We start from the raw sequence: 14677 nt of genomic DNA on the forward strand, positions 1-14677 counted from the left end.
TTTTTTTTTTTTTTTTTTTTTTTTGAAAAAATAAAAATTTAATGTAATATTACATCATACGTGACGGGAGGAGTTTTGTATTTATCTTTTAGAATAATTAGAGCTGTTTTAACGGTTTAACTAATGTCTATTTTTTGAAAATACAATGAACCAGAAAATATGACATACTTATTAACCACAATAATATATTTTATTTTAAGTTAATTAATTAAAATGAAGCTTAAAATATTCGTGATAAACTGTATTCGGCTAAAAAACATTAAACAACTTTGAAACAAAGTAGATGATGATGTTCATAAAGACCAACATCTTTCTTAGTGTGTGTTTGTTCATGATATTCATTTAATAGACTGATTTATTTTTGAATTTATAGCTGCTCTGATTCTGTATACACTCGTCATAAGCGGTGTAAGTTTAGATTCTATCTTAAAAATGCTAAAAATAACCTAAAATTAAAGAATATATTAGAAAAATAGATATTAGGATGAGAAATAGGAGAGTAGGTAGGGACATTTTAAATTTGGCTTCAACTTAGGAACTTTTACTTTCAATTCATCCCTGTGTAACACACCGTAACAATCTAAGCCTACCACTAGTAGACGTAAGCTGATGCGATACGTAATGGGCTAAAGCGAACAATGTCGACTAGGGTCGGCTTGGGTTGTTACAAACACTTTCCTATTAGATTCTACTATTTTCAAACATAGTCGTGATATTGTGCATGCTTTAAAAGTTATATTTTTTGAACGTTCGACCCTTTTGAGTTCATGGAAACTTAAGATAATTACCTATTTGTATGTATAAAAATTATATTTGACGGTATATATTTTGACCTTAGGGTCAATTACCAATTGATTTCCATTACGTGGTACGATATATCTATCGATTCGAAGAACTGACTTTTAGTTGTAAGTCATCTATTCTGCTCCTATCTAAAGTGATGCTAGGTTGCTTCATCTTCACCCTTCACAAAGACAGGTGCAGGTGCGCTTCGCTCGCCCGCATGATGAACATGTTTTGAGCTAACTGCCTGTTGTAGGTACTATGGATCCTCTGACTCCCAATCGGATTGCCTTCCCAAGTCTCGCCGGTCTTGCTTGTAGGTCGTGCTGTGCCTTGAGATGGTCGTCTCCTGTCCCCTTGCCGGTGGGAAATCCGCTCCCGTACCTTAGTTACATTTATATATGAAAAATCACAATATAAAGCGGAGTCTTCCAAAAGTGGAACATGTGCATGAAAATTGTACCCACCTCTATGCGATATAGCCTTATAACAAACATATATCCGTGTTCATGATTGACCTTAGGGTCAAGTAATAGTGTGATCTATTAAAATTTATTAAATAAAAAAGATATTTGTGTAATTAAATAAATAAAAGTAAATTTTATTTATTTCTAAGTCAATTATGATTGATTTACTTATTAAAAAGATAACGAAATAATTGAGATGTTGAAAGGAAAGTCGAGATTGGATGAGCAAGACTATTCGTGATTAACGACAAAACCGTTAACCTTTTGTTAATAAGAAAGTCGTTATCCGTTCCAAACAACGACAGTGACGCAGTGTCAATAATTCACATCAGTATATGGAATCACGAGTGAAATGATAATTTGTTGATAATTATTGAGAGGAATAATCTCGCTTAGATTATTTAAGAGAAAAATAAGTATGAATTTATACAAGTAAAAAAAATTTAAAAAAAAAAACTTTTAAAAAAGTGGTAAATAAAATGGGAAGGTTGGTAAGGAATAAAAGGGAGATTGTGTTGAGATAGAGAGGGAGGAGCAGTCGCAAGGGAGGCGCGTAGGGAAGACGGAGAAGGAGAAAGGATGATGTGTCAAACATGCAGAGTAGAAGGGCCCATGTGGGGGAAGAGTGAAGAGGACGAGAGGGAAAAGCGCGTGGAGTAAAGAGAGCTCCCTAATCCCTATAAAGCTATTGACCAATGAGAAGAGGAGAGAGAAAGAGAATGGGAGAGTCAAAGATGTTAGTGTAACGCCTTCCTTTGCACACTGCCACAAAAAACACCATCTTCCTCAACCTTTGCCACCTTCCCTCTTCTTTCTTTGTCCCCATTTGACATTTTCTTTCAAAGTCAACATATTTTATATTTATTATATTCATTTCACTTTTTCTCTCTCTCTACAACGGTCTCAAAACCGTCTATATACTTTCAACCGTCCAAATTTAATTCCCAAAAAATTCTTTAAATTAATAATAAAAAATTAGTTTTAAGAGCATAAGAATTAAAGGAAAAAAAAAAACATAATGATTGTAACCGTTCAAGCTCAAGCTCAAGTCCACTGCTAATATATAATCATCTTTGTTCTGAAACGTGTTTGCTATAGAGAGATTTACACACTCTTATTAAAAGAACATTTTGTTTCCTTCTCCAATATAGGTCTTACACTGATATAGGATGGAGCCGAGAAAATTTTGATATATATATATATAAGAAATAAAATTAATATTTTAAAGTTTTGCCTCACGTTTAATTTAATTGATTGATTTTTTTGTATTAAAATTATAATTATTATTCTTTTAAAAAAGAAAATAATCGGAGTATAATTTAATTGATTTTTTGTATTAAAATTATAGTTTTGGATTCGAAACAAGTTCCGAGACAAAACGACAAAAGACGCATTTTACTAATAAAAAAGAAAAGCAATCATTAAATAAGTTGTGAGTAATAACGGATTAACGGACACGTGACCGTATGATCGGAAACTCGAACCTTTGACAATTTAAGCTATAAAGTTATAGATAACGTAATGCTTTTAGTTATAAAAATAAAAAATAACAAAATGGAAAAAAAAAACACTAATCACTTAATTTACTAAATTTCCAAAATTCAAAAATCATGAATTTAAATATTATTTATTGGCTCAAAACACTAAAAGGATAAAGGATAATACCAAATATTAATATTTTTTTAAAAAGAAAAATTATATTTGGTAATTTTTCTTTTTCTTTTTATTAAAAAAATGATTTATTATTTATTTATTTTTTATTTTTTTGTGTGTATAAATACATAATAAAGAATTAGGGAATTTCAAAAGTCAGTGCTCTTTTTCTTTCATTTCTTCTCTCTCTCTCTCTCTCTCTTTGGCTCTCTGAGCAACAAAAAAAAGTCAGCGCCGTCGTTTCTGCCTCCAATTCTTTCCCCTTTGTCCCTTTTTTTTTTACCAAATTCCCAAATTTTCGTCTTCTTTTGGTTCTTTCTTTTCCAATTTTCAAAAAATTTTAATTTCAATTTTTGTTTAACCTCCATCCATGGCGGCCGGAAACAATGACTGGGATCTCTCCGCCGTCGTCCGGAGCTGCAATTCAGCAGCTTACAGGACAACCCCAACTGCCACCGCCGCCACAGAAACCGACTTGTCGTGTCTCGCTTCTTTAACATTCGACGTCGATCCAAACGACGTCGCATTCTCCTTTCCCGACATACTTCAACCCCAACAACAACAACAACACGACGGCTTCGATGAATTACACCAAGCTATCTGTTTCCTTCCCAACTCCCTCACCGCCGCCGTCACCATCGCGCCGGAATTTCCCACCGCCACCACAAACCGTTACTTTCAAGAGGAAATTACACCCATTCTGCCGCAGCCGGATCCTGTGGAGGCGGCAGAGACGGCGGCGGCACTGCAGAATCAACACCACCACCAAATCCAGCCTTCGTTCCCGCCGGAATTCCCAAATTCGCCAATGGTGCAATCTAACATACCCAAATCGAGAAAAAGGTAAGAAATTTAATTGAATTTTTGGTGTTGATTTATTTTTTTGGGTAATAATTGGGAATTTTTTTTATAATTAAAAAAAAAATTACAGAAAAAATCAACAGAAGAGAACTGTATGCCATGTTACTGCAGATAATCTCTCAACAGACATGTGGGCTTGGCGTAAATATGGGCAAAAGCCCATTAAAGGATCTCCATATCCAAGGTATTTAAATATACATTATTAATAATCATGAAATTAAATTAAATAAATAAATGGTCAAAAATAAAAAAAAATTCTTTTCTATTTTCTGTTTGTTTCTCGGGAAAATTCTTACTTTCTCCTCCCATGATTTGAATTGATGATCACAGAAACTATTACCGTTGCAGCAGCTCAAAAGGGTGTGGGGCCAGAAAGCAAGTTGAACGGAGCAACGCCGATCCCGATTCTTTCATCATCACTTACACCGGCGAACACATTCATCCACGTCCGACTCACCGGAATTGCCTCGCCGGAAGTTTTCGGAACAGGCCACTCTCCTCCGTCACCAACAAAAACCCCACTGGAGATCCCAATCCATCTCTGATCACCACTGCTCTGGTGGGCTCTGGTTCTTCACCGGCTGATTCTCCGATGACGCCGTTCAACGATGACTATGGCGGAGGAGACGAGAAAGAGGGAGAGATGTTTGAGGATATGGCGATCGATAGCGATGACGATTACGACGATATTCTGATTCCAAACTTGATGGTGAGAGATGAAATCTTTGCTGGGTTTGATGAGATTCGGAGGCGGCGACCACCATAACTCCGGCGACCGTGGCGGCGGGTTGAATTGAAATAATACTTTTCTTAATCACAGAATGACTTTAGTCATGTAATATGTAATTAGACTTGGTTAAAGTAAGGTAATTTTGCAAGTTTTTGTTAATTCAAAATTTACATTTAAGGGGTGTCTGTTCTGATCAGACACTTGTCAAATATGAATAGACACCTGTCATAATCATCATGCATTCAAATAAGTCGAATATTCCCTGAAATTTCAAGTTTTTCAAAACACTAAATCTAAAATCACTAAATCTAAACTAATAAAAAAAAGACCAAAGTTAATCTAAACTAATAGAAATGACTCAACTTAATCTAAACTAATAGAAAGGACCAAAGTTATAATTTACCGTGGATACGATGAATTGAAATAATTCTTTTTTTAATCATGGCATGTTAGTCATGTAGTCATGTGGTTAGACTAAGTAATTTGGTAAGTTTTTGCTAATTCAAAATTTATATTTAAGGAATGTCTGTCACATTTAGATATGATGAGACACCTCTCAGAATTAAAGAAAATTATCATGTACTGTAATATAATAAGTCAAATTAAGAATATTTGAAAAGAAAAAGAAATCTTAACCCATTTCGAATCACAATCTAAACTAATATAAAGGAACAAAAAAAAATGAATGTTCATATTTTCTATATTCTATTTTTATGATATCGTGTTCTAATATATATACCAATACTTAATTTGAGTAAATAACATTTGTAGTTTGAGATATTAAAACACTTGCCAACTAAATTAAATTGAACTATACTTCATACTTGTGTTTCATCCAAATTAAATACATTTACAAAATAAGATCGAAGTATTGATTATCCTCCTAGTAATCCATATGGTTAACTCCAATAATAAAAAGTTAACTTAGTCATTGATAAATGACACGATACATTAAAGAAGTTAAGGGGAGGGGGAATGAATTCAATTTCTGTTGATTTTCTACTCAGAATTTATTATTTTATCTTTGTTGGTTATCTGTTAAAAACTTATTATTTTGCAGAGTTTTTAATGCTCAAATGTTATAAGAAAACTCAAATATTATAAGATATTGAGTCAATCTACCTATAATACAATCTAAACTGGGGTTTTAATACAATCTAAACGGGGGTTTTAATACAATCTAAACTGGGGTTTGTACAGAATGGGTGGGAACCAAAAGGACTTTTTATATGTATATGTATTAACGAAAGATGCTCTTTATGTCACACAAGTCTTTTTAAGTATGATTTTTATTTTTATTTTTCTTAATATTATTATACTATTATTGGTCAAACATATTATATTTCAAGTTGTTTCAAAATTGAAACATTGTCAGAATCAAGTTGTCAACTTGGATTATATCTATTTATAACTCTTAATTAGTGTATAGTTAGGAAGTATCATTTATAGACAAATTTTAATTAATTAGTTTTAGAGTAAAAAATATATATATATCTATAGGAATAATAATTGATATTTTATCTATTACACTATACACTTAAAAAAGAGAGCAAAACGAGTAAAACTTGAATAGAGCAAAGCGAGTTGAACTTCAATAATATATTGCGAAATCTATTCGAGGTAATAGTAGCTTTGCATCTTAGGAATTGGAGTATGGTTTCCTTGTGCCAAGAAAACTTGTGGGAAAGCATGAAACAATAGATAATGATGAAGAGGCAACATATTCTGTAATATCTTTCTAAACAAAGAAATATATAAATTTATAAACTTAATTTTCAAAAATCAAATGATTGTCGAACAACCCAAGTTGCTACACCTAGCCAACAATCTAGGTTCAAAAGTCTTCCCTAAAATATAAATTAACATCAATATAAGATGAAGTTAATGTGTTAAGTTTAAAATTAATGGCCCTAAGATAACAAGAAGTGCATCCCACAACCAACAATGGCTTCACCACACCACATCACCAATGACTAATAAATATTGGAAAATGGACAGCATTCTTAACTCAAGTTTTTTGTCTCATTAATTTGTCTATGAATTAAATATAAATATATAAGAAGAAACTATCACCAAAAGCTAAAGCATGGTTGAACAAAACTACTCAAGTCAACACTCCTCTTCGACAACGGTTCCTTTTTCGCTGACATAAATACCATCAAGGAACTTCCGGATATCTTTGTTCTTCACATGGCATTTCTGTCACCCAGAAGAAAAGAAAAAATTTATGTATAGAACCAACAATGCCTAGGCACATGTTTTGCGAGCAATAATCAATCAAAAGAGGCATGGGTGAGAATGAGACCTGGTTTATCAAGGCAGCAGACCGAGATACAAGCTCAATATCGTTACCATCCAAGACCAACTCATCCTTAACCTTCTCAGATCGAACAATAGATACTCCGTCAAGCATGTCTACTCTTCGCACCTATTGCACAAAGAAAATGAAAACATCAGATTGCATCATACAATAGCCGAATCTGGGATAATAGAAGATATATGCAGGAAGAAACTAAGCTACGGAAACTAATGATTGATATAAATCCTCTCAAAAAGCAGTATATGTATTTTTACACAGAATAATTAAATTAATTAAAGAGGGTTTTTCCCGTAGTTCTGTTTAGATACTCCTTTGAATATTATTATACTTGGGACTTTGGATCAAATAACCAAAGGACTGTATTCAATGTGATCTACATCCTTTCAATACACTTGAACAACACTTTCTCGCTCATTTTCTCCTCAACAATCTGTCATCTTTCCCTCTCAGCATCTCCTCCTTATTGCTCTTGACATCCATCTCAACTTCCCTGTTCCCAAGTTTTTTTTATAGAACACAGTTTTCAATTTATAATTACTTAGAATTTTCCAAGTAGTCCTGATCCAGAACGGGTCGTCCAACCCATCTGCTGCTAGCCAATTTATTATTTAGCATTTTCCAAGTAGTCGTGAGTTGTAAGGCCTCATTTTATATTGTATTGGTTTCTATCTCCATGGCTATAGGGTGACTTATGTTTAAGCTGAAGGTTATTGGCTTGTTTAGTTCTCTAATCTAGCAATTGGGTTGTGGATTTTTCTTGTATATAGAAATTTGAGTTGCTGGCTCCTGGTTGCTTCAAGCTTCTTTGTAATATTTTTCATTACTATTAATGGTGCCTTATTTATTTACACTCTTAAAAAAAAATCGACGAAAAAATGTCCCTGTAATAGATTTCATCAAAGAAATTTTTTTACATAATGATATAGTTAAAGACTATTTAAAAGGATTCTCAGAAACGAAGCTAACCTATATCCCTGATGAAGAATCATGAAATCATGTAAAGACAATCTAAAACGAAAAACTAATCTGTTCCTAGAAAATAAATAAATATATACTTACTGAAATTTTATCTTAATACTCAACAAATCACAAACGATTAAGCCTTGATCATTCGACATTCAATTAGCGTAAAATGAAAACGCAGTAATAAATATGAATCCAGAATCCAGAATAACATCCAGGTAGTGCAATTTATGGAAAAAGCGCGAGAGAGAGAAAGAGAGTTATACCTTCTTCTCGCCAAGAAAGTTACGGATCTCGATGGACTTGTTGGTATTGGTGATGCTAGCATTGATCGGAAAGTGAGCATAGACAAATCGCATCTTGTAACGATACCCCTTGGTAACACCAGTGATGAGATTCTCAACATGGCTAAGGGCAGTGCGAATGGCAGCAGAAGTTTTCCTGGAGCCAAACCAGGCATCGATCTTGAGCTTCTTTTTTCCGGTTTCCTCTTCGGTGATCAACTGGAAATCCAGATTCAGATGCTTGAAATTACGAATAAGTTTCCCCCGAGGGCCTTCGACCTCGATGATTTTGGCGTTCACTTTGATCTTCACCCCGTCGGGGATATCCATGGTTTCCGATGAGAGGATCGTCTTCATCTCTTCCTAATGCAACCTTCTCCTCTCTTTCCCTGGAGCTGGAACGGTGAAGGCGACGGCCGAAGACGAACAAAACCCCAATTTAAGGAAATGGCGCAGATTTATAGTTGAAATTCTTCGACTGTGTTTTGGGGTATTAGAAAGAGAGATTAGGGTTTTTCTTATTCTTGGCAGGCCCATATGTCTATCACCCACCTTGGGCCTCCAAGAAAATTAAAATGGGCCTAAAATTGAACTTCGGCCCACTTTCTCGAACAAATCTAATTTGCCAGGAATTATTAAAAAAAAAAAAAACTTTAATAATTTATAAGACACAACAAAAAAAAATAAAATAAAAATCTATTATAGTATATATATACATATTTATATTAATTTAATAATATCTATCCATGGTTTAGAGATCTATTAATGTTCTTTCGGTCTTTAAAAATGTTCTCCCCAAAATAATTCGTAGATCATGGTCTCTTTCATAATCTAAATGATAAAATTTGCTAGAAATATGAATTTATCCACTTAAAATTAAAATATTTTAAATTTTTACTTCTAAATAAGTGATGGACGTATCAGTTAGTTAGTTGGATGGTGATTGTAGTTGATCTTTGTGGGAAAGGAGGTGTTGACATGTACGTTCAACTCTCCTCTTGGCTACTGTTCGTTACTGGCGCTTTTGGAGACTGTTTCACTTCTGTATACATTATTTCTTACTCTCTCTTTTTGGTGTTTCGGGGTTTACTAGCAGCTTCCCAAGAAGTCTATTTCGTAGCTCAGTTGCTAATTGGTCTATTTGAACTTCCAGATTTTGTGACGATGCTTTCTAACTATTTGATTAATTGTAATCCAAAATAAGGTAAAATTACAAAAGTTTATGCTTAAATTAAACCAATATCATACCACCACGTGGATATTAACATGAAACCGAAGAACAATCACATTTATCACGAATATGAAATCTTGTATATTTCTTCGTAAAATATATATATATAAAAAAAAAAAAAAAGGTTCGAAAACAATCCTTCATATATCTAATGGATTCAAGAGATAACACAAGCATTTGGATTGTATTGTTCTTGACATGAATAATAATAATGAGGCGTGGGGTAAGACTGCAAGGCAGTGTAAGCCTTAGCCCAATCAATCGGCTCAATTTTGGGTGTCGGCGGATCTTGTTTCTTCGGCTCTACTTTCTTCGGTTCTTCTTTCTCTGGCCCAACGCTGATAATGTAAGCGGAGGGCCAAATCTTTCTTACCTTCTTAACAATCTCAATCGGGTCGGCGGTTCCAATCACTGTAATTTTGTTCTCCTTCGCGTCGGTCGCCATCGACACAATGCCTGCAAGTTTTAGCCAAACCCCACATGAGTATATCAACCATATATGAAAGAACAAGCTTGTTTCTACTATGTTGAGTACCTGAAAGCCCAGAAACCGCACTCAAAACCTTCTTCTTTGTCTTTGAATCGCTTATTTCCACTTTGAGCACCACTTTCTGTGGATTAAAAAGTGACCCATAAATTGTTAGTACTTGAAAAAGCTTGGAAAAGAAGAAATGGAAGATGGGAAATGAATTGATTCTTTGTTCTTACCGCCATTTTTGTTGTTGGGAAAGCTTAGAATGAGAGATAATGAAGTGTTTGAAGGAAGAAGATGGAGGATGGAGAGAGAGGTAGGGAGAGGATTTGATTTATAAAGAAGAGTTTCTCTTCGTAGAAAATGGATTGAAATTACTAGGTGGGAATCATGAACGTGTATAAACGACTAAAATTAAATTGAGAATCTTTTCAAATCAAAAAAGAATCTAACAACTTCTTTTGTGCGCACCTAACCTAGTTAAGACTAGAGAATGTCAGTAATAGCCACTCTTTTGGACGTTAGCCGATAGTCTCTTTAGAGCTTCCCTTCACACTGTTTTGGGTGTTAGTCGATAGTCTATTTCGAGCTTCACTTCAAGTTTTTTAAAACATGTTTGTTACGGAGAGGTTTCCACACCCTAGTAAACAATGTTTTGTTCTCTTCTACAACTTATGTGAGATCTCACAATTCACCCCACTTTGGGGGCTAGCGTTCTCACTGACACTCTTTCCTCTCTCCAATTGATATGAGATCTCACAATCCACCCCCTTTGGGGCCTAGCGTCATCGCTGACACTCGTTCCTCTCTTCGGTGCTTACTGTCTTCATTGGCATACAGCTCAGTGTTTGGCTCTGATAGTATTGTCATCTTTGGGCTTTCTCTTTCACGTTTTCCCTCAAGGTTTTTAAAATGCAACTACTTCGGTGAGGTTTCCACAGTCTTGTAAAGAATGTTTTTTTTTTCCTGTCTCCAACTGACGTGGGATCTCACGATATGATTTATTGATGTATCATGCTTTCGTGTACGTAATTCTCGTGTTCATAATGTTATGATCATGTTTATGATTTTACTAAAAGTTGGGTCGTTATGATGACCCATCAATATAATCGTTCACATCGACCTCATTATAATTTTTCTAAATAATTCATGAAAAAAATTAGAATAAAGATTAAAAAAAAAGGTTTAATAGTTTAATCTGGATTAAGAAAGTAAAAAAATAATAAAAGAAAGTGGGATCGGGAAATTTAAATTAACTCTAACAAAATAAAATAAAAAAGTTTATAGATTGATAAATGAATGTGAATTGGGATCCAACCGCGTTTACACGTGTTCGTTGTCCCCTTGAGCCCTTTTTAAAAATTTAATTAAATAGAAGGTTCGATGACTTTGACGTTGACTTGACTTTTCAATTAAAAAAACACGACTTGAAGCAAGTTGACCTATAAAGTTGATTGGGTGGAGGATTTTATTTATTTATTTTTGGATCGCTAATTGGAACACGGATGGAAAGGAGAAAGTTCACTTTTTTTTGGAGTAAAGATTTAAAAATTATTCTCGACCAGATATAATTGAGGTCGAGATGGTTAGTGGGTGTCATCGATTAGGTTATTTTTGTTCAAAACTCTAAAGTTTAGAGAGACCATGCTCGTGATTTTGAATGACACCAATCTCCTTTTTAAAAGTTGTTCAACCGTGTTCTTTTGGATAAGTGACTAGCGGGGGAGCATTATTTCAATAATTTAAAAAAAAGTTGGGTTCCTGAGAATTAATTGAAAATTTGAAGTAGTTCACACGGCTATTCACATGCTAGAAGAATATTTTATTAATAGGTAGGAAAAATTCAACAAACGATCCTAAGACTAGTAGTTAGCCACGTGAAGAGGTTATGGATAATCAATGACCTAACACATGAAAACTATAGCATAAAATTCAAATAATTTAATGGGTGTTAAAATTATAAAGGGCATTGTATGAAAAAAATTGTTATACATATTTAACTAATTTAAATTTCATTTCAATAATAAATATTTTTTATTTTAATATTTAATCTATATAAATGATATTTTTATCTAATATATTAAATATTAATTTCAACTATACACTTTCTAATTTATATTAATATTTTTAAATAAACTTCTCTGCACATGGCCCACGCATGCACACACGGGCCCACTAAGTAGGCTTGTGTACCCGTTAGACCTAGCTTATTGGGTTAGCACTCACTAACGGGTTAACACCATAGAGAGAAAGATCTCGCATAACATCATAGCGAACCTAAATGTCGTAAGGTACATGTCTGTACTAATCATAACGAGGAAGTGTCCTAATGTATATGACACACAAAAAATGCATGATATCCCCATAGCTTAAAACCATACCCTAGAATTATGTTGCAAGTCAAATCTCCTTTCATTTATAATATATGAGTCCGTAAATTATGCATATATAATTCTTGTCAAATCTTTCATGCATAACATGGGCTATGGAAGTTTATGCATCATAGATTATCAACATCATATCATATTACTAAACATGACATAACAAAGTACAACATATCATGACAATCATAATATGACACATGCAAGAGACAACGAGACACTTACTTGGTTGGGTTAAGTTAGAGTCACTAAATAATCCTAAAGTTGGTTTGAACCTGCTCCTCGAAGTCCAATTTCACCTATATAGACCCACGTCATTGAGGTAGGCACAATATACGATCCAATTCATCCGTCACGATCACCTTTTACACTCTTGGCTCAAAAAATAGCTTAAATCGACTAAAATAGTTATCATACTAACCTCAATTGCTTCGGAAAACATCGAATAATGTAAGGAAAAGGTCTCGAAACTTCAAATAGATCAAATACGAGCCAAATATGGCATCTAAGCCGAATTGAAGTCGTTGAACGCGCCGAGCCGAGCAAATATGCCATCAATGGCGCGCGGGTTAGAATTAGGATTGGGTCAGGTTTGCGGGTCAGCTATGGAGGAGGAGTGCGCGTAGGTCAGAGCCGAGTCCTGGCGCGCGTGCTGGATGTCACGGTCATGCTTGTCCAGGGCATGTTGCCCATGGCCGCATGCCCATGACAAGCCAAACCCTTGTCATGTCTTTTCATTCTAGTGTTTTTCCTTTTGTAATTCTAAAGCGTATGACACCTCAAAAATATCATGTCTACGCCTGCCAGAACTAAAATGGCCCAGAATGTACTATAGGGGGATATGACTAGTCGTCAACTTCTCCCTACCCAAGGTTATATATGCTAAGCCGTTGTTATCTTTCTCTTGCTTGCTTATATAACGTCTCTTTCTAAAATCTCTCTTTCTCAAATCTCTCTCTCCTCGTTTTCTAAAACCTTCTTTTAAAACCGAGGCTAGAGGCTTGACCGTACGTCGCTTGGCCGTAGGCGACGCAAGAACAAATAGGCTCAACTCACTTGTCGCTGGAAAGTGAGTGCCGCACAATCGCTAGTCCGCTGCCTTCGAAAGCGCGATTGTGTCAAGTGGTATCAGAGCTTTGTTAGCTCCGTAACGTCATATAGACCGAGATCATGTCGACGACAAAGTCGACACCCAAAGCACAAGCCGACCGGCTTACGCTAATAGAGGAGGAAATGCTGTTCCTCAAAGAAGTCCCTGACACCCTCCGTTTCCTGGAAACACGGGTGACCGAACTGAGTGAGAAAGTCGTCCAAGTCGACGCAATGGGCAACCGCCTGGATGGGTTGCCAATCGCAGAACTATTGTTTCGAGTGACCTCGCTCGAAGAAAGAGTTGCTCCTACGAGCAGCCCAAAACCGTCTGATAGTCCGGATAGCTCTGTCGCACACAAAGAGGGACGTGGCGAAGAGTTCGACGTACTACAAAACACAATGATGAGTTTGTTCAATGGATTGGCTGATGAATTCAGATCAACAGTCGACGACCTCCAAGAAAGGATGGCCGCCATGAGCACTCGAATTGAAATTACCATGAAAGCCGTGGAAGGTGTCGCGGCTGGACAAACTAATACAGGATCCAACAAACTAAGGTTCCCAGACCCTAGAGCCTTCAAAGGGAATCGGGACGCCAAAGAGTTGGAGAACTTCATCTTTGACGTCGAACAGTACTTCAAAGCCACAACGGCTTGTACCGACGACAAGAAGGTGACTGTAGCCGCGATGTATCTCATAGACGACGCCAAACTGTGGTGGCGTACGAAGGTGCAAGACATCGAGGATGGATTGTGCACCATCGACTCATGGGAGGACCTCAAGAGAGAGTTGAGGGAACAATTCCTCCCCAAAAACGCAGGGCATATAGCAATGGAGAAAATAGTAGCCCTGAAACACACTGGAAACATACGAGACTACGTCAGACAGTTCTCAACCCTGATGCTGGATATCAGGGGCACAGCAGAGAAGGACAAGGTGTTCTTCTTTATAAATGGTCTACAGCCGTGGGCCAAAACAAAGATACATGAGAACAGGGTCCAAACCCTAGCTGCCGCAATGGCCTGTGCCGAGAGACTCGTAGACTGTGGGAACGAAGCAGGATCCCAAAGAAGAGCGACACCAGCCCCAAACAATGGGGGCAAACCATACAGACCACCAGGCCAGCGAAATGGAAGTCCCAACAGACCGAATGGATGGACGGATAGACCTCCTCAGAACAATCAAGCGGGGACTTCTCAAGGGCATTACCATCAAAAGAACCACCCGACGACACCTTTGCAATGCATGCTGTGTAAAGGCCCCCACAAAGTATCATACTGTCCTCATCGGGCCTCTCTCACTGCACTTCAAGTGTCCATTCAAGAGAGCAATGAAGCAAGAGTCGAGACTTTGCTAGACAAGAAGGAAGATCACGACAACCCCCGAATGGGCGCACTCAAATTCTTGTCAGCCCTCCAACGGAAAGTCGAACCGAAGGAG

General features: G+C 36.1%; 3 protein-coding genes across 3 annotated transcripts; 1 reads left to right on the plus strand and 2 right to left on the minus strand.

Annotated features, from left to right (window-relative positions):
• The first annotated feature begins 3085 nt into the window (after positions 1-3085).
• LOC111430292 (probable WRKY transcription factor 27) lies at positions 3086-4666 on the plus strand. Its single transcript, XM_023066487.1, has 4 exons — positions 3086-3202; positions 3233-3746; positions 3835-3948; positions 4095-4666. Exons 2-4 carry the CDS (start codon positions 3274-3276, stop codon positions 4528-4530), a joined length of 1023 nt encoding a protein of 340 aa, XP_022922255.1. The 5' UTR covers positions 3086-3202; positions 3233-3273; the 3' UTR covers positions 4531-4666.
• A 1676-nt stretch (positions 4667-6342) lies between these two features.
• On the minus strand, positions 6343-8516 carry LOC111430293 (60S ribosomal protein L9). The gene is made up of 3 exons (XM_023066488.1): positions 8044-8516; positions 6800-6922; positions 6343-6693 (listed from the first exon to the last, which is right to left on the minus strand). The coding sequence occupies exons 1-3, from the start codon at positions 8416-8418 to the stop codon at positions 6604-6606; spliced, it is 588 nt and encodes a 195-aa protein (XP_022922256.1). The 5' UTR covers positions 8419-8516; the 3' UTR covers positions 6343-6603.
• An 810-nt stretch (positions 8517-9326) lies between these two features.
• LOC111430295 (heavy metal-associated isoprenylated plant protein 39-like) lies at positions 9327-10109 on the minus strand. The gene is made up of 3 exons (XM_023066491.1): positions 10001-10109; positions 9828-9903; positions 9327-9748 (listed from the first exon to the last, which is right to left on the minus strand). Exons 1-3 carry the CDS (start codon positions 10004-10006, stop codon positions 9450-9452), a joined length of 381 nt encoding a protein of 126 aa, XP_022922259.1. The 5' UTR covers positions 10007-10109; the 3' UTR covers positions 9327-9449.
• Between the last annotated feature and the right edge of the window lie 4568 nt (positions 10110-14677).

This window comes from Cucurbita moschata, unplaced genomic scaffold (genome assembly GCF_002738365.1).
Source record: "Cucurbita moschata cultivar Rifu unplaced genomic scaffold, Cmos_1.0 Cmo_Scf00033, whole genome shotgun sequence".
In the NCBI taxonomy this organism is placed as follows: Eukaryota; Viridiplantae; Streptophyta; class Magnoliopsida; order Cucurbitales; family Cucurbitaceae; genus Cucurbita; species Cucurbita moschata.

Excerpts from the sequence above, each read along its gene's own strand:
- LOC111430292 (XM_023066487.1), top strand. The coding sequence starts at position 3,274 with ATGGCGGCCGGAAACAATGACTGGGATCTCTCCGCCGTCGTCCGGAGC. Across the intron at positions 3,747-3,834 it reads ATACCCAAATCGAGAAAAAG|AAAAAATCAACAGAAGAGAA; the intron begins GTAAGAAATTTA and ends AAAAAATTACAG. Across the intron at positions 3,949-4,094 it reads AAAGGATCTCCATATCCAAG|AAACTATTACCGTTGCAGCA; the intron begins GTATTTAAATAT and ends TGATGATCACAG.
- LOC111430293 (XM_023066488.1), bottom strand. The coding sequence starts at position 8,418 with ATGAAGACGATCCTCTCATCGGAAACCATGGATATCCCCGACGGGGTG. Across the intron at positions 6,923-8,043 it reads ACTTTCTTGGCGAGAAGAAG|GTGCGAAGAGTAGACATGCT; the intron begins GTATAACTCTCT and ends TTTGTGCAATAG. Across the intron at positions 6,694-6,799 it reads CTGCTGCCTTGATAAACCAG|AAATGCCATGTGAAGAACAA; the intron begins GTCTCATTCTCA and ends TCTGGGTGACAG.
- LOC111430295 (XM_023066491.1), bottom strand. Across the intron at positions 9,749-9,827 it reads TGCGGTTTCTGGGCTTTCAG|GCATTGTGTCGATGGCGACC; the intron begins GTACTCAACATA and ends TAAAACTTGCAG.